Below are 21,751 nucleotides of genomic sequence, written 5' to 3' on the forward strand. Positions count from 1 at the left end.
CCAAGTTAATCCTCCCAATATAATTCGGTGTTTTCTCTGGAAATGAAAAAATTGTCAAAAAGCAAGAGCCATTATCAAATCCAGACCAATACTTATGGTCGGTTATGGTTTCCACTTTCGCTTTTTTTTTTTTTTAAGTCCAGACTCAGGTTAGTTAATAAATATCCAGAAATGCAGATTTCCTAAGGTTATCAAAAACATGGAATGAATTTTACAATAAGGCTTAAATCCTTCAATCGTTTTCCCTTAAGAGGCCGGGTGTCTTTGAATCGGGCTGAGTATGTAACTAAAGCATTGACTTAACATCTCCGGTGCAACAATGTTAATTATTTTCCCGTGGCTAAACTTATAGTGAAATCATCAATGCTGCCCTCGTCTCAGCCCTTCAGACCGCAGTAACATACGTGTATGCATCAATGAGCGAGTCTGAGAACAACTTCCCAAAGACACTAGTTTCTCCTTCCCAAAGGAGACTGAGACATCTCTTTAGGATTCAAACCGGGGGTCCCAAGTTCCCTCGCTCTCCTTAGACTCCAAGGGCTTAGGAAAGCCCATAGTCTTCCCCAAAGGGACTGGATCTCCGTTAAGACCGGGCTTTGGCACACTTTCTCCCTTCTGATACAGAAGGGCTCATGCTCCTGATCAGGGAGCAAATTCCACTCGCGTAAGCCTGGGCTGCAGGGGGTAGGGTGCTCTTCCTCGAGAGCAGGACCGGCCGTGACCGTGGGGGGAGGGCGCGGGGGTGGGAAGAGGCTTGACCCAACAATGCCGCGGGCGCCTGTCCGAGTTACCTTGCAGCGCCGCGGCGTCGGCCGCCTCCAGGTCGCGGTAGATGTGGCGCACCATGCCCGCCGTCTCTTCGTTGCTCTGGGTGTTGATGTCCCAGAGCACCAGCAGCGCCCGGCGCCGGGCGAACTCGAGCGCGAAGAGGCGGCCCAGGCCGCTGCCGGCGCCCGTAATGAGGCACACCTGGCCAGCCACGCTTTTCTCCTTGGGCCGCACCAACCAGCGCGCCGCGGCCAGCACGAACGCCCAGAGCACTTTGAAAGTGACCACGAAAAACTCCACTACGATGTTCATCGCGACGTCCCGGGGGGGCCCCCGCACGAGCCCAGCGCCCGCGTCCGCCCCCCTCCCCGAGCTGCCCCGGGGACGCTGGTCAGAGCTGCTGGGACCCGAAGGCTGCGCCCCGCGCCCGCCCTCGAGGTGCCCGCCGGGCTGGAGTGCGCGGCGCCGCTCCCCGCTCGCGTGGGGCCACTCCCGCCCGGGCTCGGCGCGGTGGCCCCAGGCTGTGCCCGGCTCGGCGCCTCCTGCCGGCTGCCGCCCGCCGGTCCCGGAGCGCCCGCCCCGCCGGCCGGTCACGCCGCAGCGGCGGTGACAGCCGCGAGTTAGGCGGCGCGCGCGGCTCTCATGGCCAAGGCGCCGCCGCGGCTCCCTCTCACTCCGGGCGAGGGGCGCGCGGCGGAGACGGCACGGGTCGGCCGGCCGCCGCGGGAGTTGTCAACTTGACCCAAGTTGCGAGAGGGTGGGAGAGTGGGGTGCGGGGCAGCGGGAGCGCCGGGACAAGGGGACTCGATCGGCGACGGCGAGCGCTCCCCCACGGCTTGCGGCTGCCTTCGCGGTCTCGTGGCCCCTGGCCCTGCGCCCTCCCGCGGCTGTCACTCGGGCACCGGGCTCCGCAGCGCAGCGCCGCTGGCGAGTCGGTGCGCCGCCGGCCGCCGCTGAGCGGGCTCCACGCTCCGCGATATATAACCCGCGACCGGGAAGAGCCGGCGGCGGCATCGGCCCTCCCCCAGCTCGGCCCTCCCCGCCCCCCGGGCGCACCCCGCCCCCGGCCCAGCCCCCCGCCCGCCCGCCGTCCGCCGAGCAGCGGCGGGGCAGCCCCTCTCACATGGCCGTGGCCGCAGCCTCCAGCCCTCCTCGCACCTCCCATCGCGGTTCACGCCCCCACCCCCACTCCGCTGTGGGGCGTCCCGACCTCCGCCTGCCAAGCCCGGACAGTCGGCAGTGTCTGGGCTGTCCTCCTCCGGCCGTCCGGTCCTCGCTTGTCCCCCGTCTAGTCACTTTGGTTAACCCAGGGGTTCTGGACGGCTCCGCCGGCGATCAGGCGCTGCGGAAGACAGCCCTGCAGGCTGGAGGAACGAAGACAAGGACCTCGGCTGCGCGGCAACGGGCGTGCCGGTCGGCTGCTGGGGTTAGCGGAGGGCCGAGAAGGCGGCCAAAAGCTAGGAGCAGCCTAGAATCGTAGCTGGCCCTTTGAATCGAAGGCCAAGAGGCTCTCCATTTACCCGGTTGGAACCACCACCGCCGCGCTTCCCTACAGACCCGGACCGGCGTTGCCCTTTCGGCGGGCGGGCCGTGAACGTGATGCATGCCGGGACTTGTAGTTCGAGCCCCGCCGGCGCGTCGTTTGCATACATTAGTGGGTAGAATTCAAGCCAGAGCTTGTCGACGCAGCCTAAAGATTAGGACCCCGAGTAGTCAAGGAATCGACACTCTTTGCTCTCATGGTATATCGATTAAAGAGTCTAGCCAATCCATTCATTTTTCCCATACACATTTTGCCCGAAACTTGATCGTAAAGAGGCTGAGTCAGGTAGTTCTTAGTTCTGCGTCTGCGAGTCGAGTTCTCAGTTCCGAGTTCTTTTCTGGCTTATCCCGAGACACCTATGACTCGTGGGGCTTCACGCTCGCCGTCTTTAAGTGGACAGCGCGCATGCGCCAACTTCCTCTTTCCCGGCTGGAACCATGGAGGTTGCCGAGTAAGTTTCTTCTCGTCGTCTTGAGTATCCTCCTCCATCCCCGAAACCAGAGCTCTCCAGTCTCTCTCTCCCTCGTTCCGTCTGTAGTCTGTATCTTTGCCAACATACCTGTGTGTTTGTGACGCGCTGTGACACTACTGGTGGTCTCAGGCTAAGATGGGATTCAGGCGGCCTTGGGGAGGAGGTCTTGGAGGTACCGGGAATAAGGTGTGAGAGCTGAATATATGTGGGCTTGGCCGGTTGTCCAGTCCCTCGTCTTAGGAGGGAAGGTCAGAACCTCTGAATTGGGTTCTTCCTTAGCTGGTTTTTGCCCCAAGCGTCCCTGGTATCAGGACTTTGCTTAAACATGTGGAACTTGAGGTTTGAACCAGGGTGATGGTTGGTGGTTTACGAGTCACACTCACTAATAGTCTAGGGATCAGTGTCTTGCAGCAGTTGTTTACTCTGTGTGTTTCGGTGTCGCTATTTTTGTTTTCGGACCCAGGTACTGATTGTAGGTTAAATGTGAATTTATTGTCTTTATGACTCGTTAAAAGACAGTGGTCCGGGTTAGACCTAAAGATTACAGGCATAGCGTATTAGAACAGTTAAAGGTACGTTGAGAGCGTGCTCAGTACTGAATGGGGAGTGATGTAGTGCTGTGGGCCTTTTGAACTCTGTTTCTGTCTGCTGTTGTCAGAGAGAAGAAAAAGAAGGTTCCTGCTGTGCCAGAAACCCTTAAGAAAAAGCGAAAGAATTTCGCAGAGCTTAAGATCAAGCGCCTGAGAAAGAAGTTTGCCCAAAAGATGGTAAGTAAAGTTTTTGACGCACCAGTCCTGTGATAGAAAATGAGTTGGATATTTTTAACAAGGCTTATTTCAGCTACTGTACTAGTAAGTGTGGTTAACTTTTAGAACGATCTTTTCTAATGAAGTTGGTGTCTTTCTCTTGGAATGTTAATATATATGGTGGTGAGAAAGTTTCAAGAGAAGAGTGTTTTCTTAACTGGTATTGCTAATTGTGTTTGAGAGCCAAAAAGCAAATGAATAAGAGAATGTTGGTTTTTCAGCTTCGAAAGGCAAGGAGGAAGCTTATCTATGAAAAAGCTAAGCATTACCACAAGGAATACAGACAGATGTACAGAACTGAAATTCGAATGGCTAGGATGGCACGAAAAGCCGGCAACTTCTATGTACCTGCGGAACCCAAATTGGCATTTGTCATCAGAATCAGAGGGTATGTTCAGTTTTTATTGCATTCTAGTCTTAAAGGCAAAGCTGTCCACTCTGAGCAAAATTTCACATTTGTGGGGATCTTGGTTCTCATACACTGAAACAGAAACTTGAATGGTAAATGGAATGGGGTGGGGGAGTATTTTAGTGATGATAAGCCCTGTGCCTAAAGCATCTGTCCATTCTCTGATTGAGCATTTGAATTCAGTGTCCTGGAGAATGACTTCAAAAACAGATCTGTACAAAGGAAATAATAAGAGCATCAGGGAAAGTTTTGAATATGAAAGATACATATCAAAAGACTGTTTCCTTGCATGGGAGGCAAGTTGACAGGTGATAGAATACAGCTATAACTAAAGGAAAGAGTGGTCTTGAAACAGGAGAAGATTCCTATTTGGATGTGACGTGTTGCCCAAAAATGTTAGTTCCCTGTCTTTTTATTGTAAAAATTTTGATGAAAGCTAAAGGAATTTTCCTTCTTTTTTCCTTGCAGTATCAACGGTGTGAGCCCGAAGGTTCGAAAGGTGCTGCAGCTCCTTCGCCTCCGGCAGATCTTCAATGGCACCTTTGTGAAACTCAACAAGGCATCAGTTAACATGCTGAGAATTGTGGAGCCATACATTGCATGGGGGTAGGTGTCTTTGACTTTTTTTTGGTAAGTTGGCTACATTAGTGAGACGAATTATAGGGGTTTTGACAGTGATAGTCTGATTTGGTCATTTATGCCTGTTTTTCTTTTCGTATTTAGGTACCCAAATCTGAAGTCTGTAAATGAATTGATCTATAAGCGTGGTTATGGCAAAATCAACAAGAAGCGAATTGCCCTGACAGACAACGCATTGATTGCTCGATCTCTTGGTAAGTTCTGCCTCTCTGGGAAAAGGTAATTATTATAAAAGTTATTGTATCAGACAAGCTGTGTTTGGGCGTCTTGAGAATAGCCTGGCTATTCTTAACTGTTACAAACCTTCCCTTATTCCCTATACTGTTTATGAAAAACTGGAAGGTGTGATTTTACTGGCTTGAGCTGTATCTTTGTATGTAAAGCCTCAGATTCCTTCTTTGTTAATTTCACTTTTGATTTACTTGAACTCTGTTACAGCCTATATTCTTTAATGCCTTAAAATGTAATAATCTCAAAATAAACAATTTTAATAACCTTAAGTAATCTTGAACACGTTCAGGGAAATACGGAATCATCTGCATGGAGGATCTGATTCATGAGATCTATACCGTTGGAAAACGTTTCAAAGAAGCAAACAACTTCCTGTGGCCCTTTAAATTGTCTTCTCCACGAGGTGGAATGAAGAAAAAGACCACCCATTTTGTAGAAGGTGGAGATGCTGGCAACAGGGAAGACCAGATCAACAGGCTTATTAGAAGGATGAACTAAGGTGAGCAGCTACATCCAGAAAGAAGTTTACTTAATGCTAGAGTAAATTGATCTAAATGCTGATAAGGGCTTTGCTGAGTAGGCATTTGGTGGGGGAAAATCAACCATGTAATGTGATCACAGTTGATTTGGGTTTCCCTTTTGAGGACATTAATGGAGAGAAGAAAAGGCCTGTTTTTTTTCCTACTTAAAAGTGGAAAAGAAACAACTGGTATTGATAACTCCTGGTATATGTTAATTTTTAATTATTATGTTTAATGGGGTTTTTTTCCTTCCTTTCAGGTATCTACCAGGATTATTTTTGTAATCTGGTCAGTTAATAAACAATTGAAACAAATTGAAATGTATTGTCTTTTTGACTTTTTATCTTTCCTTTGCAAATGTTGGTGTCACAACATTAAGTCAACAGCCTAGCCTCTTGGATGCAAAACTTAGGGTCCAGCCCGTGTCTTATGAAAAACTTTCCTTAGGTTTATTGATTTTCCTGTACAAAAAAAATCCTAATTTTTCACTTTCAGTTGGCCAAACGGTCTGATCTAAGAAAGCCTATTTCACAGGCCTTTGTGCATAATAAAAAGTTCAGTTTACAGATTTAAAATGTTGGAGAAATTCCATTTTCTCAGGCTTTGGCTTGTGTGTAAAATAGTAATCTTAATGTCAATTTTCTTTTTGCATTTCACTCTATTTTTGCTTTGCATCTGCTACCCATACTTCAGTGAGTTTTTAATATTTCTACTATGTATTGTGTGTAACAAGAAAGGAAATTTGTGCCTGTGAATATAATTTATAAATAACACTCCGTGTGTAACATGGAATACATATATAAGTAAAAAGTTTTACTATCCTCACTGATTGAGCCAAGGATATGATGCAGTATGAAATAGATGGCCCTAGAATTTTGATAATATTGTACCAGAATCATTAACTTTTTAGTATTTGAAAGTTGTTAAGTATATTTAAATACAGTCTTGGGTCTTGAAAGCTGTTTATCTGGATTAGTGAGTTTAGGGTCAATGAATCCTTGAAGGAAATTAAGAAGGTTATTTATAACCAATATTACATAATGAGTACCAGGTGTTTTGCAAGAAAGTTAATGTCTTGGTAAACAGTTGGATCAGTGTTTAAAAATCATTAATTTCTTGGTGGATCCTAAAAGTCTTAAGCTTTGAAATTACCTATTTCATTTTACTGCTTTGGTAAGTAAATACACAGTATAGTCCCCAATCTTTGCACATCCCAGTATCCTGAAAGGTAGAAGTGGCTCAGAAGAAAATGTCTGGTTACCGTGATGGTGGTTCAAGTGGCATTCAGCTAACTACCTAGGCATGGGAGGGTGGAGGGAAACAGTGTAGGATTTGCAATAGTAATAGGAATGGTATTCTATATGTGGGATGGTATTTTAACAATGCCTCTTATAAAAAAAAAATTAAGAGCAGTTTGAGGTTCACAGCAAAGTTGAGTGGAGAGTGCAAAGTTCCCATGTATCCTCCTGTGCCCAATACCCAGTCTCCCCCACTATCAACACTGAGGAGTACGTGTGTTACAGTCCTTGGATGTTGACACATTTCCCAAAGTAGCCAAGTTTTTGAAGCTGGTGAGGATAGGAAGATCCTAGATATATGGAGAGGAAAGAAACAGTGTTTAGGCTGTACAGGTCTTCTGCATGAGAATATTTTGTGAACTGTTAGAACCTGCTGAAATGCAACTTAATGCCTTATTTTACTTAAACTCACCCAAAATCTTTCACTTTCTATAAGAGATCACCAGAAGGCTAGCCAGCCTCATTGATGAAACTCTGGGCACCCAGGTTCCACTTATGCAAAGATTGATCTCATGTAAGGACATTCCAGTTGTAGCCTTCAAAGCTCCAGCTTTGTTATTAGATCATCCCCTCGCTACCCTAGTCATAAAGTTTAACTGTCTGTTGCACTCACTGGCTTTTAGCAGTGTTACCCTGGTCTTGGCTTATCTTTGAGGGTTCCTTTGTGGTAAATGATTAATAAGAGTGCTGGCTCTGGAGCCAAACTGCTTGAATTCATATCCAGCTTCCACTTAATTGGGCTTCCCTTGTGGCTCAGCTGGGTAAAGAATCCGCCTGCAATGCGGGAGACCTGGGTTTGACCCCTGGGTTGGGAATATCCCTGAAGGGAAAGGCTACCCACTCCAGTATTCTGGCCTGGAGAATTCCACGGACTGTAAAGTCCATGGGGTCACAAAGTGTCAGACACCACTAAGCGACTTTCACTTTTCCACTTAATAGTTTGAGTCGTTAAATTACTTCATCTCGTTCCTTATCAGCAAAATAGGGGAAATAGTGGTAACTAATACAGAATTTTAGTGAAGATTAAACTATGTCAGGTCATGGAAAATGCTTGGGGTAGTGCCTGGCCCAAAGTGCGAAGTAAATGCTATTTACTGTGTAACTTCAGCATTGAGTTCAGTTCAGTCGCTCAGTCGTGTCCAACTCTTTGCGACCCCATGAATCGCAGCACGCCAGGCCTCCCTGTCCATCACCAACTCTCGGAGTCTACCCAAACCCATGTCTATGGAGTTAGTGATGCCATCCAACCATCTCATCCTCTGTCGTCCCCTTCTCCTCCTGCCCCCAATCCTTCCCATCATCAGGGTCTTTTCCAGTGAGTCAACTCTTCGCATGAGGTGGCCAAAGTATTGGACTTTCAGCTTCAGTATCAGTACTTCCAACGAACACCCAGGACTGATCTTTAGGATGGACTGGTTGGATCTCCTTGCAGTCCAGGGGACTCTCAAGACTCCTCCAACACTACAGTTCAAAAGCATCAATTCTTTGGCGTTCAGCTTTCTTCAGCGTCCAACTCTCACATCCATACATGACCACTGGAAAAACCATAGCCTTGACTAGACGGACCTTTGTTGGCAAAGTAATGTCTCTGCTTTTAAATATGCTATCTGGGTTGGTCATAACTTTCCTTCCAAGGAGTAAGCGTCTTTTAATTTCATGGCTGCAGTCACCATCAGCAGTGATTTTGGAGCCCCCCAAAATTAAGTCTGACACTGTTTCCTCATCTATTTGCCATGAAGTGATGGCACCAGATGCCATGATGTTAGTTTTCTGAATGTTGAGCTTTAAGCCAACTTTTTCACTCTCTTCTTTCACTTTCATCAAGAGGCTCTTTAGTTCTTCACTTTCTGCCATAAGGGTGGTGTCATCTGCATATCTGAGGTTATTGATATTTCTCCCAGCAATCTTGATTCCAGCTTGTGCTTCCAGCCCAGCGTTTCTCATGATGTGCTCTGCATGTAAGTTAAATAAGCAAGGTGACGATATACAGCCTTGACGTACTCCTTTTCCTATTTGGAACCAGTCTATCGTTCCATGTCCAGTTCTAACTTGCTTCCTGACCTGCACACAGGTTTCTCAAGAGAAGGTACAAATAGCTCTGCTTTCATGTGTTAGTCTAATGGGCAAAATAGACTTAAGATGGTGAGATAAGTGCTACACAGGATGTCCTAAGATGTGACAGATTCTTGTGTCCTTGGAGACCTCCTGGGGAAGATTGACAACTTTCTGCCCCTGCTGTTTTCCTTTACAGATTTGTTATCAGCCAGCCAAAATCTTACGCTCCCTTAAGACAGTTAACTTTTTAAGGTGGGCTTTTTTTTTTCTTTAAATTCTACACAGTGCCTGACATAGTTGACACTAAGTATTTGTTTTCTATTAGTGTAAAAAATTACCACAAACTTAAGTGACTTAAAGCACAAATTGTCAGAAGTTCAAAATCAGTTTCACTGGGCTAAATCAAGGGGTCAACACCCCTTCCTACCTTCTTAAGGCTCTAGGGGAGAATCTGTTCCAGTTTCTAGAAGCTGCTTACAATTCTTGGCTTGTGACCTCTTCCTCCATCTTCAAAGTATAGTCTCTGCTTCTGTCATTTCTGTCCCTTAACCTCCTGCCTCCCTCTTCTGTGGACTCTGTGATGAATGCTGGGCCACCTGGACATCCAGGATAATTCCAGATCTCAAATCCCTTAGTAAAAGATAACATCTGTAAAGTCTACATAAAGCAGCTTATTCAAAAGTTCTAGAAATTAGGGCAGAGAGACATCTGAGAGGGCTTCTCCTTGATCCTTAGGCTTCTCTGATAGCTCAGTCTGCCTGCAATGTGGGAGACCCAGCTTCAATTCCTGGGTCGGGGAGATCCTCTGGAGAAGGGAATGGCAATCCAGTGTTCTTGCCTGGAGAAGCCCATGGACAGGAGCCTGGTGGGCTACAGTCCATGGAATCGAAAAGAGTCGGACACGACTGAGTGACTTACACTCCTTGATCCTTAATTTATGACTCGGCTATATTTTCTTTTGTTCCTCAAATGACAAGCTTCTAATGTACAGTCTTGGCACTTGGAATCTTATGTCTGGAACATTCAGCCACGAGATCTGTATACTTGGCTTCTTTTTCATTTTGGAAAAAGATACCATACACATCTCTTTTTTGTATTTCATAGCATCTGTTACTATTAGAAATAAATTTTCCATTTACTTGCTGCTGCTGCTGCTGCTAAGTTGCTTCAGTTGTGTCCGACTGTGCGACCCCATAGACAGCAGCCCACCAGGCTCCCCTGTCCTTGGGATTCTCCAGGCAAGAACACTGGAGTGGGTTGCCATTTCCTTCTCCAAAGCATGAAAGTGAAAAGTGAAAGTGAAGTCGCTTCAGTCGTATCTGACTCTGCGACCCCAGGAATGCAGCCTGTTGCTTAACCCAGCCACTTCCATGTTTGAGTATAATCAGGTTTGAGTCTTAATCTTCTCTGTTCTAGCAGAACAGTGCCTGGTGCCTTGCAAGTCCTTTGCTTTTTAGATTGACTTGGCCTTTTAAGTAGCCATTTGATGATAGCGGGGGGCGAGGCAACAGCAAACTCAAAACATACCTTTTAATAGCAAGCATTTGACACGTTAAGTTAATGTACATTTAATACACGTTAGCCTGAGTGTGTGGTTCTCCACTGTAACGTCTCTGTTTTTTAATATGCTGTCTAGGTTTGTCAGTATCCCCATATTTTAGTCTACGGACTAATAACCTTCCTGACCCCTGGGGTCACACAACGAAGGGGTTAGGTTCCAGGTGTAATGTGAGTTGGTTTTCTTAATCAGAGGAGCTAGGAAAGATTAGTATCGAGCTTAATGTAAAGGAAAAGTGTGCTGAGAGCAGTTTCAGTTTTGTGGAATTCGAAGTCCTATTACCAGGGCTACACTTGCAACCCTAGTGGAGAGGTCAAGAAATGACAGGATTTTCAACAACTCGGCAAGAGCATATACAGGCTAAGACCCTCTGCGAGTCAGGCTGCTAGGCTTCCCCGTCGAACCTTCCACCAAAGAACCTCGACAAAGGAGGCGTAGAACGCAGAATTCTTGAGGGTACGGTGAGGGAAACGGGAACTCGGGACGACTGAGTCACATACTTCAGAGATTGGCTGGTCAGGTGCTGCTGGTCTAGATTCATCAGTCCTCTGGAGAGCCTGGTTAGTTTGAATCTTAAAATGCAACCCAGAGAGCCTCACCTCACCAACCTTGTCCAAGTGCCCACTACCCATCCCGTCTGTAGTACGTGGCACCACTTTCATCCCGCACAGACCTGCTGTCGGTACTGAGCCTCGTTTCCGCAGCCTCCTCCCACCCCGCCCCCCTGCAGCCATGATCCCGCAGGCGGCGGCACCCTAGAGTAGTTGTCCAGTGAGTCCTAGCTGCCTCCCCGCCGCCCAAGCACCATCCTGGTGCGGCACCCTGACATCCCTCCCCGACCCCCGCGGCACGCCCTCAGGTGACCGCGCCCCGGGAAGCTCCCGGCGCCTAGCAACGGGCGCGCGTCATGGGCGGGCGGGGCGGCAGCCGTATCACCCGCATCCGAGCCCAGCAGGGCGGGGCTGAGCGGCGGCCGCGACGCCCTCCAGAGCGTCGCCGGGCTGCCGGCCGCCGAGCATGTTCTCCCTGAGAGCGGCGCCCGAGCGAGCGCGCGGCCGCCCGCCCCGCCCCGCCGCCGCGGCCCGCCCCGCAGCTCGACCCGTCCCGGCCGGGGGTTCGGCTCGGCGCCGGGCCGCCGCTGGCTCCAGCGCGGTTCGCTGCCCCCGCTGACGCCGCTGCGGGAGCCGCAGACCTGGGCGCCGCCGCCGCAGGCCGGGCCGGCGAAGAAGCCCCTCCCGTCCACGGCCGAGCTGCGGGAACGGTGAGTGCCACCGGTCCCGGTGCCGGGGAGCCCCCGCCAGGGACGTCCCGGGGTTGGGGGTTGGCCTAGAGTTAGGCCTGCAAGGGAGGTGGATCGCTGAGGTCCGCTGGTCCGGCCCCCTCCCGTCCAGGGGAACCAGCCTGCCGAAGCACGTGGATAGCCCCAAGCATCTCCTGATGCTCTTCGAGAGGGGCTGGCGGCGGACCGGGGTTGAGGACCTGGCGGAGGCTGCGGACAGGCTGGGTGCAGAGAGACGTGCGACCAAGATCGGGCGAAGAGGCCTGCCTGCAGCATCGAGGCGTTCCCGCTCTCCCTCGTACTGGGCCAACACCCTCAGCCTCCCCTCGAGTGGACACACCCTTACGGGTTCGCCCTCCGACCCTCCTAGGACTTAAACTGAAGAGGGGATTGAATGTGTTTCTTTTTTTTTTTGAATGTGTTTCTATTTTCTTCTTTGACTGCCTGGGCATCTCCCTTCCTCCCCCAGCTGCACTTGGGATGCTGACCGTGTTAAGTCACATAGCTCTGGCCCGCTTTTCATTGCCATTTTTCCTTGTCCCATTTCTGATTTACCTATATAATTTGTGTGCTTATTACTTTTTTCCTCGAGAGATTAAAAATGCTAGAAAAGATTTGTGCGATGCAGGTAGTCTGTTCTGTTGTACTGGTCATCTCATCCTACAACCTACATCCTACGTCCTACAGCCTAGGGTCATAGACGTGGAAACTGTGGAGCTTCTCCGTAGATAAATGAAAATTTGCAACCATTTTCGGGGCTTCCTTTGTGGCTCAGCTGGTATAGAATCCGCCTGCAATGTGGGAGACCTGGTCTGGGAAGATCCCCTGGAGACGGGAGAGGCTACCCACTCCAGTATTCTGGCCTGGAGAATTCCATGGACTGTCTAGTCCATGGGGTTGCAAAGAGTCGGACACGGCTGAGTGACTTTCACTTACTCACTCACTCACTCAGGGTATTTTACTTTCTGAAGCACAAGAATCCTTCTTTGTTATCTTTATTGACTTTTTATCTACATTGTTTTTTAAATTAATTTTTGTTGGATCATGGCCTTCCCTGGTGGGTCAGACAGTAATGCATCTGCCTGTAATGCAGGAGACCCAGGTTTGATCCCTGGGTCAGGAAGATCCCCTGGAGAAGGGAACGGCTACCCACTCCAGTATTCTTGCCTGGAAAATTGCGTGGATAGAGGAGCCTAAAGTTGCTTTACAATGTTGTGTTAGTTTCAGCTGTACAGCAAAGTGAATCAGCAATAGGTATACATATACTCCCTCTTTTTTGGATTTCCTTCCCGTTTAGGTCACCACAGAGCACTGAGTAGAGTTCCCTGAGCTATACAGTGGGTTCTTATTAGTTATCTATTTCATATATAGTATTCATAGTGTATATATGTCAATCCTAATCCCACAGTTCACCCCCATCTACATTTTTAATGGTGAGTTTAAATCTTACATTACATGGCATTTCTTCTAAAATACTTCTGACATTTTTTTCAAGTTCTTACATTTTTGAAATTGCGTTATAATACAATTGTACTTATTCAAACAGCACAGAAGTATACAGACTTAAAGGTGAAAGCCCTTGGTTTCTACTCCTTTACTTTCCAACACTTCTTGGAGTTAATTTAATATTTATTCTTTCATTTTTTTTACATTTATTTTTTTGATCATTAATGAAATCATATGGATTCTTTTGAGAAATTGCCTTTTTAAGAAGATATGGAAAATACCTTTCATATCAGTTTGAGTGCATGCTAAGTCGCTTCAGCCATGTCCAACTCTTTGCAACCCCATGGACTATAGCCCACCAGACTCCTGTCAGGGGGATTCTCCAGGCAAGAATATTGGAGTGGGTTGCCATGCCTTCCTCCAGGGGATCTTCCTGACCCAAGGATCAAACCCACATTACATCTCTTAAGTCTTCTGTATTGGCAGGTGGATTCTTTACCACTAGCACCACCTAGGAAACCCCTTGTATCAGTTTAGTTAGATCTTCGTTAAATATTTCATAGATGTGTCATATAGATGTATGATCATATTGTATAGATATAATTTATGTAAGCATCCTTAAGATTGGTTCCAATTTTCCCTTATCACAAACAATGCAACAGTGAACACTCTTATACATGGGAACAGTTTTATAAAGTGAATTCCTTGAAGCAGAATTGCTGGGTCAAATGTATATACATTAAAAAAAAATTTGGTGGAATCTTGCTTTCCAAAATGTCTTTGCCAATTTACATTTCCATAAACAGGCTGTGGTGAAAAAAAAACCCAAAACCTGTGTTTATTAGCATTTAAAAAACAATAGCTCCCACTTATTGAGTGTTTATTACTTGTCCAGCATGGTGCTGAGCACTTGGCATACATTTAAAAATTTAATCCTCACAAACTCTATGAGAGTCAGAGGCACTATTAATTTCTCCATGACCCCATGATTATGCAGCTTTTGAAGAGCAGAGCCAAGATTAGAATCCAGGTTCATTTAACTGCAATGCTTGTGTTCTTTGTTGGGTTTGAATGCCTGGTCAGTAGTTGACTGGGAACTGTGTTTCATTGGGTGGTTTGAGGATTCAATGAGATGATGTGTTTGGTGTTACAGTATTATTAATATGTAGTTTCTTTCTCTACTAACTCCTGTAGGATTGGACGTGGTTCAGTTTTTCCCACGATTCTGGTTTCCTCTGGATCATTTCCCTCTCCAGTCACTTTTCTGCCTTCTCTTTATCTTCCTGCCTGGCATATATTTTAAGGGAGTCTGGCTTTCTTCTCACTTGAAAATCTCCTTTGCAACTCTAATCCAATCTCTGTTCTCAGTGCTCACCAGTAAATAGATAACTCTTAAAAACTTCATCTCCAGGACTTCCCCTGGCAGTCCAGTGGCTAGAGTCCGCCCTCCCAATGCAGAGGGCCTGGGTTTATTGCCTGGTCAGGGAACTAAATCCCACATGCTGCAAGTAAAAGATCTCGAATAGTGAGATGACGATGGGAGATCCCTCATGCTACAACCAAGATCGAAGACCCCATGTGCTGCAACCAAGACCTGGTACAGCCAGACAAGTAAATATTAAAAACAAAGCAGAACTTCATCTCTGAACCAAACCTATAGCCCTCAATATTTCTGTAGCTTAGATCCACATTATGTATCTCCACCCCAATGTCCTATACTCATTTTATCTAAAACGGAGCTGCTTGTTGCCCTCCACCCCCAGCCAGACTAGCGCTTTCTCTGAATTGAATTCATGGTTCCATAATTCTCTTGGTCACCCTAGTTCACAACCTCAGTCATCTTTGACTCTTTTTATTTTTCTTTGCTAAACCTCTGAAATTCAATCGGCTGTCAGTCTTGCAGCACTCAAGTGTGTCTATGACCTTGCCCTAGTGCTGAACCCCTGTCTTCACTCTCCAGGGCTCTATTCACATCTTTTTTTTTTTTTAATGTGGACCATTTTTAAAGCCTTTATTGAATTTGTTACAATATTGCTTCTTTTTTTTTTTTTTAAATGTTTATATTTTTATGTCTTCAGATCTTAACTCCCTGACTGGGAATTGAACCCTCGCCCCCTGCATTGGAAGGTGAAGTCTTAACCACTGAACTGCCAGAGAAGTCCCCCTCTTTTCACATCTTTATCTTCTCCAGCAGGTCCTCTACCTGCATTTCAACTGATCTAAATTATATCTAAATATCATTTTCCAGTTTATTCAAGTCTTTTGTGAACCCACTCATGAAAATTATATCTCCCTGCTTTGAACTCTTCTAATGTGAGATACTGTATATCTATCTGTCTAGCTCCCCTAAGACCTTAATGTGTAATCGTCTTTCCTTCTGGGCTGGAAATTCTGTGAAGGCAGAATCTTTAGTTCACTTTTGTATTTGTCATGCATGTGGCACTTGTGTCATGCATAGACTTGCAGATAGTATATGTTTAATGAACATATTTGAGTAAGAGAGCTAATATATTCACCCTTGGGAATAAAAGATTGCATGTATTTGGGTGAGCAATAAGTCACTTCAGTCGTATCTGACTCTTCGACCACATGAACTGTAACCCGCCAGGTTCCTCTGTCGGTGAGATTCTCCAGGCAAGAATACTGGATTGGGTAGCCATGCCTTCCTTCCTCCAGGGGATCTTCCCAACCCAGGGATCTAACCCACATCTCTTATGTCTCCTGTATTGCAGGCAGATACTTTACCATCTGAGCCACCAGAGAACCCCTATCTATTAGGGTATCGCTAGCTATAATGACAAATAGTCCCCAATATTTTTGATTTAACATATAGAAATTCATTTCTTACAGGACAGTTCCAAGGCAGATGTTTCTGATCAGCAGGCAGCTTTCTTCTCATTGGTAGTAAGATCAAGGCTTTTCCATTCATTAGCTTCTCTGTCGGTTTAAGTGCAGCCTGCCGGAGGGAAAGGAGGAAGTATGGAGGAAGAAGACCCAGGGGAATTCCCTGGCGGTCTAATGCTTAGGGCGCTGCACTCTTACTGCAGAGGACTCAGGTTCAGTCCCTGGTCGGGGAACTAAAATCCCACAAGCTGAATGGCTTCAAAAAAAAAAGCAGACCTGCTTCCTGTAAGCTTCTTGCAGAAAGTGTCACACATTGCATTCACCCACATTCTAATCAAGGGGTGGTGGCCACTTTCTAGAAACAACTCTGTTCTCCAGAGGAACAAGGACTTGGGGCATCCAGCCTTCTCTGCCATAGTTCATTGCTGTTTATCAAAATCCATGGGGCTTTACTTGCAGATATCTTGCTCAAAAACAAAACCAAACTTGGGCTTCCCTGGTGGCTCAGTGGTAAAGAATCTGCTTGCCAAATCAGGAGACACAGGTTCAATCCCTGATTTGAGAAGATCCCACATGCTGCAGAACAGCTAAACCCCTGCGCTGAAATTGCTGCACCCACGTGCCACAACGACGGAAGCCCTTGTGCCCCAGGGCTTGTGCTCTGCAACAAGAAGCCACTACAGAGAAGCCTGTGAACTGTAACTAGAGAGTAGCCCCTGCTCCCCACAACTAGAGAAAGCTCGCACAACAAGGAAGATCCAGCAAAGCCAACAATAAATAAATAATTAAAAAAAAAAAAAAAGCAAAACTCTCCTAGTGCCCTAATCTGGTTAGGTCAGCAAAAGCTCTGTCGTCCCACAAAATCTAAACACAGGTTTATCATCAATGTGTATCATAATGAGCTGTAATTGTTCGTTTACTTTGTTCCCCTGAGTAGGCTGTACGCTTTTGCATCACCGTCATTTTTGTATTTCAACTCCTAACACAATGACTGACATTGTGGATACATAAATAATAGCTTTCTCAATGAATCCACAACTTGCCTTTCTTTATGTTCATTTGATTATTTTGGTTTAATTAAAGCTAAAAATAAAGGTAATATTGCCATCTGCTCTTTGATGTTGGGCTGTTTTCAGTCTTTTTGCTTTTCTGATATAAAAAAATTGTAGGATTTGATATCCTTCAAGGTAAGTATTTGGATGTATCATTGATTATTCCTTTAGGATAAACTGGAAGTGGCATTGCTGGGTCCAAAGTATATTAAAAAAAAAAAAAAGCGACCCCATGGACTGTAGCCCACCAGGCTCCTCTGTCCATGGAATTCTCCAAGCAAGAATACTGGAGTGGGTTGCATTTCCTACTCCAGGGGAATCTTCCAACCCAGGGATCGAACCCGGTCTCCTGCATTGCAGACAGATTCTTTACCATCTGAGCCACTCGGGAAGCCTAAAATATATAAAATTATAAGGACATATATATTGCCAGGTTGCTGTCTGGAAATATCACACTAACACTTCCAATGAAATCTTATGAGAGTACCTGCTTCCTTGAACCCCATCCTACACTGTCTAGTAGTAGAGAAAAAAATCTTTACTATTTTCAGGACAAAAGTCATAGCTCATTATATTATTTTGCTTTTATTTGTGTATTAGTGAGGTTGAACCTTTATTGGCCATGTGTGTGTTTTTCTTTTTTTTCTGTGGCGACTTGTCTGTTTTTTAATAAACACACCGTCTTGGGGTTCACTTGCTTATTGACTTTTAAGTACCTGTACATACAAAAGAAATTAAATTCTTCAGTTCTTTATGCCATTGTTTAAAATGTTTTTCTGGGAACTTCCAGCTAGTGTAGCAGAGGAAGCTGACATGGAAGAGACTCCACTTGGCTTCCCTGTATTTCAAGTGCGGGGTAAAGTGTATTAAGATAATTTATGGGTGTGTGACTGAGCTAGAAACCAAGAAGAGGAAATCCCCAGGTGGCAGAAATGAAGGAAAGCTCACACAGGAAGGCAGTGTTGAGCATCTGCTGGGAGCTGAGAGTCACAAAGGAGTACTGTTCCAGTTACCATGACTGCATCACAAACTTCTCCAAAACTTAGTGGTGCAAAACAGCCCTTTATTGTGCTCATGGATGCTGTGGGACTGTGCCGGAATTTGGACACGGCAGCGACAGCTTGCCTCTGCTTCGCCATGTCTGGGGACTCAGATGGAAGATTTGAAGGCTTAGGTCTGGGAACACCTGCAGGCAGGCTCATTCCTCCATCTGGTGGCTGTTCCTGGCTATGGACCGAGACCTTAGCTGTGGATATCAGATGGAACCTTTCTATGGTGGCCTCTTCCTGTCACTTAGCTTCCTCACAAAATGGATTTTGTTGTTTAGTCGCTAAGTCATGTCCCACTCTTCGTGACTCCATGGACTGTAGCATGCCAGGCTCCTCTGTCCTCCACCGTCTCCTGGAGTTTGCTCAAATTCATGTCCATTGAGTCGGTGATGCTGTCTAACCATCAGATCCTCTGCTGCCCCCCTCTCCTTTTACCTTCAGTCTTTCCCAGCATCAGAGTCTTTTCCAATTGGTGGCCAGATTTAAAGTTGAGTGTCCCGAGAGAGAGCCTATGAAAACTGTTATCATCTTTTATGACCTAGTCTTGAACATGACAGTATCACTTATACTACATTTTGTTGAGTGGGAAAGTTAGTTTCAGAGAAGGGAGCACAAAACCTCATCTCTCGATTGAGGAGTGTCAGCATCACACTGAATAAAGATCACGTGGAGATGACATGTATTAGTACATCCTTGTTTGGGAAATACAACCTGCCACAAGTACCTTGACACAGAGATGATAACTAGAAAAGTATTCCCCATTGGCCTGGGGAGACTGTAAGGAATCTTTCCATCCACTTGAACTATCTATGGTAGAAGAGAGTCTACTACTAGACACTGGAGCCACCTCTCCTGCACCAGCTCATGTCTGAGGTCTGAAATCACATTACTGCATGGTTCAGGGACCACAGTTGAAGAAACTGGTGTATTAACTGAGCTGATATTTCTGAAACCCAGGGCCAGGCAGAGACCATTTGAGAGCATATGGAGAGATGTATAGCACAGTTTCCACAGCTCAGAGAGCACTGGTGTCCTGTAGATAACAGTTTCTCTAAAGATGAGCTTGTAGGGGCTTCCCTGGTGACCCAGTGGTAAAGAGTCACCTGCCAATATGGAAGACTTGTATTTAATCCCTGGTCCGGGAAGATCTCACATGCCCTGGAGCAACTAAACTGGTGTGCCACAACTATTGAGCCTGTGCTCTCGAGCCCAGGGGCCACAACTACTGAAGCCTGGGAGCTCTTCACAAAAAGACAAGCCAAAGCAATGAAAAGCCCGTGCACTGCAACTAGAGAGTAACCCCTGCTCACTGCAACTAGAGAGAAGCCCATACAGCAACAAAGACCCAGCACAGCCAAAAAAAAAAAAAAACAAACAAACCAGAATCCCACCTTCCAATGCAGGGAATTCGAGTTCAATCCCTAGTAGGGGAACAAGGATCCCACATGCAGCTAAGTCTGCAAGCCACAACTAGAGAAGCCTACACACCACAATGGAGGCCCAGTGCAGCCCAAAACTTTTAAAAAATAAAAATGAGCTTGCAGTCAAAGGCTATCAATCATACAAGGAAATGGAACCACAAGGAAGAAGACCCAGTGGATGCAGCAAATGGGAGATCTGTGCCGAAAAACTGAAAATAATAGACATCTTGGAAAAAATTTTTATAGTATTTAAGGAGATGAAGGGATTAAAACCATAAGGCAAAAATGGGACAGTGTGAATAAGAACAGGAGAGGCCTAAGACTGCACACTTACCCAGAAGGGTAAAGAGAAAGAGTCACTGAGTCAAGCAGTGCCTCCTGGACTCCAGGTGGTTAATTGGTTCTTAGCCTTTAATAATAATAATAATAATCATGATGATTATGATAGTAGCAGCTATCATTTGTTTCTATATGTAAAAATACCTTCCAGTAGTCTGTACTGAGATTCTTGTTTGAGAATTAAAGCAGTATACTGCTCATATTCTGCTGAACCATTGCTGAATAGTTCCTATGTTATATTATCAGACTTGTGTGTGTGCATTAGTTCCTCCATCATGTCCAACTCTTTGCAACCCCGTGGACTATAACCCATGAGGCTTCTCTGTCCATGGGATTCCCTGAGAATCTGTGCATGAGAGTACTGGAGTGGGTAGCCATTTCCTTCCCCAGTGGATCTTCCCGACCAGGAATTGAACCCCGGTCTCCCACGGAGCAAGCAGGTTCTTTACCATCTGAGCTACCAGGGAAGCCCCATTATATTACCAGACTTGGAGGGAGATAATGACACGTTCTCATTTTTAAATAGTTGCTTTGCCTTAGCCAGTGTGGCAGGCCTGCTAAGGTTTACTCACAGTGCCTATTCCTTCATCTTTCTAGTAAAAGACTCCTGATTTTTTAGCTGGGTACATCATGCCCAGAGTGGATGACATTTTTCATGACCCTTTACAGCTCAGCATGTCCACGTGGCTAAGTTCTGACCAATGGGATATAAGTAGAATTGTGTGTATGACTTCCCAGAAGTAACTTTAAAGAAAGGGAGAATGCCTCTCCCTTTTCCCTTCCTTCTCTCTGTAAGCTGGAGCTCAGTTTGATATTTTTTCAGTTGTGGAGAATGCCCATCATATCCAAAGGCAGAAGAAGTTGGGTAGTGAAGTCCCCATCTGCTTTTTCTTCGTTTTGAACCTTCACTACCATTCATCTAAACAATTGCAATAATTTCCTCATTGACCTTCTCATTCCCATCTGCCTTCTAATATTGCTCAAATTAAAGCAACATTTTAAAATCTTTAGATCTAATCCTTCAACAGCTCCCACTGTTTATATAGCTATGGCCTCCAAAATGGGTGCATGAACCCCAATATATAATGCATATGAAAAGAGAATAGAATTCCTGTTGCATATGTAATTTACATTTCAGAAATTTCACCTAGTAAGTACTCAGTAAAGGCTTATTGAATGAATTAGAGGAGGGGCTGACCAACTCTAGTAAAATATGTATAGTAAATATTTTAGACTTTATGGGCCACTGTTGCAGCTACTCAGCCGGGCTTATTGTAGGCCAAAGGAAGCTGTAGAAAATAGGTAAATGAATGGACACTTGTTTCTGTGTTCCAATGCACATTTATTTACTAAAACACGTAGCAGCCTGTTGTATTTCATTCAACATATCCAAAATTGTCATTTTAACATAAAATCAACATAAAATTCTTAATGAGATATTTTTGCATTTGAATCTGCGTGTGGTCTTTGAAATTGGGTGTGTATCTCTCACAGCATATCTCAGTTACGACTGGCCACATTTCAAGTGCTCAGTAGCTGCATGTGGATGGTGTCTGATAGCACAGGTGCTGGCACACATCTTTTTCTGCCTTTGAATGTGCCAACCTCATTCTGGTCTGTGGGCCCTTTGCACTCACTTTCCGTGAAGAGCGCTCTCCCTCGCTCATCATCTTCACACATCTCTGGCTACTTCCTGCCCGTTCAGATCTCAGCTTGAGATCACCTCATCTAGGAAGCGTCCTCTACCACCCAATCTGAAATATTCCTGCCTCTTGGCATACTGCTGTGATGAAATCCAGTCAATCCTCATTATTTATGGATTCCATCGTTTGCTGGTTCTCCCACTCATTAAAACTTATTTGTAATTCCAAAATCGATACTTGTGCATTCCTGCTCATTTGCAAACGTGCAGAGTGGCAAAAATCAGGGTTGGCTGACATGTAATTCCTAGTGGAGGTCAAACAAGGCAATGCTCTGTCGTCTTGTTTCACCTCACAGTACAAACAAGTGTCCTTTTCACT

At 45.9% G+C, this 21,751-nt stretch overlaps 3 protein-coding genes across 19 annotated transcripts in view; 2 read left to right on the forward strand and 1 right to left on the reverse strand.

Moving 5' to 3' along the window:
• The window catches only part of RDH10 (retinol dehydrogenase 10), a 30,530-nt gene extending 28,142 nt beyond the window's left edge, over positions 1–2,388 (reverse strand). For 2 of the 5 annotated variants that reach the window (XM_081501658.1, XM_081501661.1), the window contains exon 1: positions 792–1,225. In XM_081501658.1, coding sequence (XP_081357784.1) covers positions 792–1,080 — 289 coding nt within the window. In that variant the 5' untranslated portion in view covers positions 1,081–1,225. Of the gene's footprint in view, positions 1–791; positions 1,226–1,891; positions 2,133–2,288 lie in introns of those variants that run through there. The other 3 variants (XM_081501659.1, XM_081501660.1, XM_081501662.1) reach the window with 3 other exon arrangements.
• On the forward strand, positions 429–9,900 carry RPL7 (ribosomal protein L7). Of its 6 annotated transcripts, none has more exons than XM_081501664.1 (7): positions 429–664; positions 3,442–3,550; positions 3,811–3,977; positions 4,467–4,604; positions 4,722–4,831; positions 5,158–5,367; positions 5,649–5,709. In XM_081501664.1, exons 1-6 carry the CDS (start codon positions 633–635, stop codon positions 5,364–5,366), a joined length of 765 nt encoding a protein of 254 aa, XP_081357790.1. In that variant the 5' UTR covers positions 429–632; the 3' UTR covers position 5,367; positions 5,649–5,709. The 6 variants fall into 6 exon arrangements, with proteins under 6 accessions (XP_081357790.1, XP_081357795.1, XP_081357792.1 ...); XM_081501669.1 differs by lacking the exons at positions 429–664; positions 5,649–5,709 and adding exons at positions 2,729–2,969; positions 7,992–9,900; XM_081501666.1 differs by lacking the exons at positions 429–664; positions 5,649–5,709 and adding exons at positions 2,729–2,762; positions 7,992–9,900.
• An 863-nt stretch (positions 9,901–10,763) lies between these two features.
• The window catches only part of C6H8orf89 (chromosome 6 C8orf89 homolog), a 35,940-nt gene continuing 24,952 nt past the window's right edge, over positions 10,764–21,751 (forward strand). For 5 of the 8 annotated variants that reach the window (XR_014057022.1, XM_081501670.1, XM_081501673.1 and 2 more), the window contains exon 1: positions 11,259–11,561. The gene's annotated coding sequence lies outside the window, so the exon portion shown is untranslated. Of the gene's footprint in view, positions 10,861–11,258; positions 11,562–11,784; positions 11,928–21,751 lie in introns of those variants that run through there. The other 3 variants (XM_081501675.1, XM_081501672.1, XM_081501676.1) reach the window with 2 other exon arrangements.

Source organism: Giraffa tippelskirchi, chromosome 6 (assembly GCF_054371585.1).
Source record: "Giraffa tippelskirchi isolate mGirTip1 chromosome 6, T2T-mGirTip1v1.2.pri, whole genome shotgun sequence".
Taxonomy (NCBI): Eukaryota; Metazoa; Chordata; class Mammalia; order Artiodactyla; family Giraffidae; genus Giraffa; species Giraffa tippelskirchi.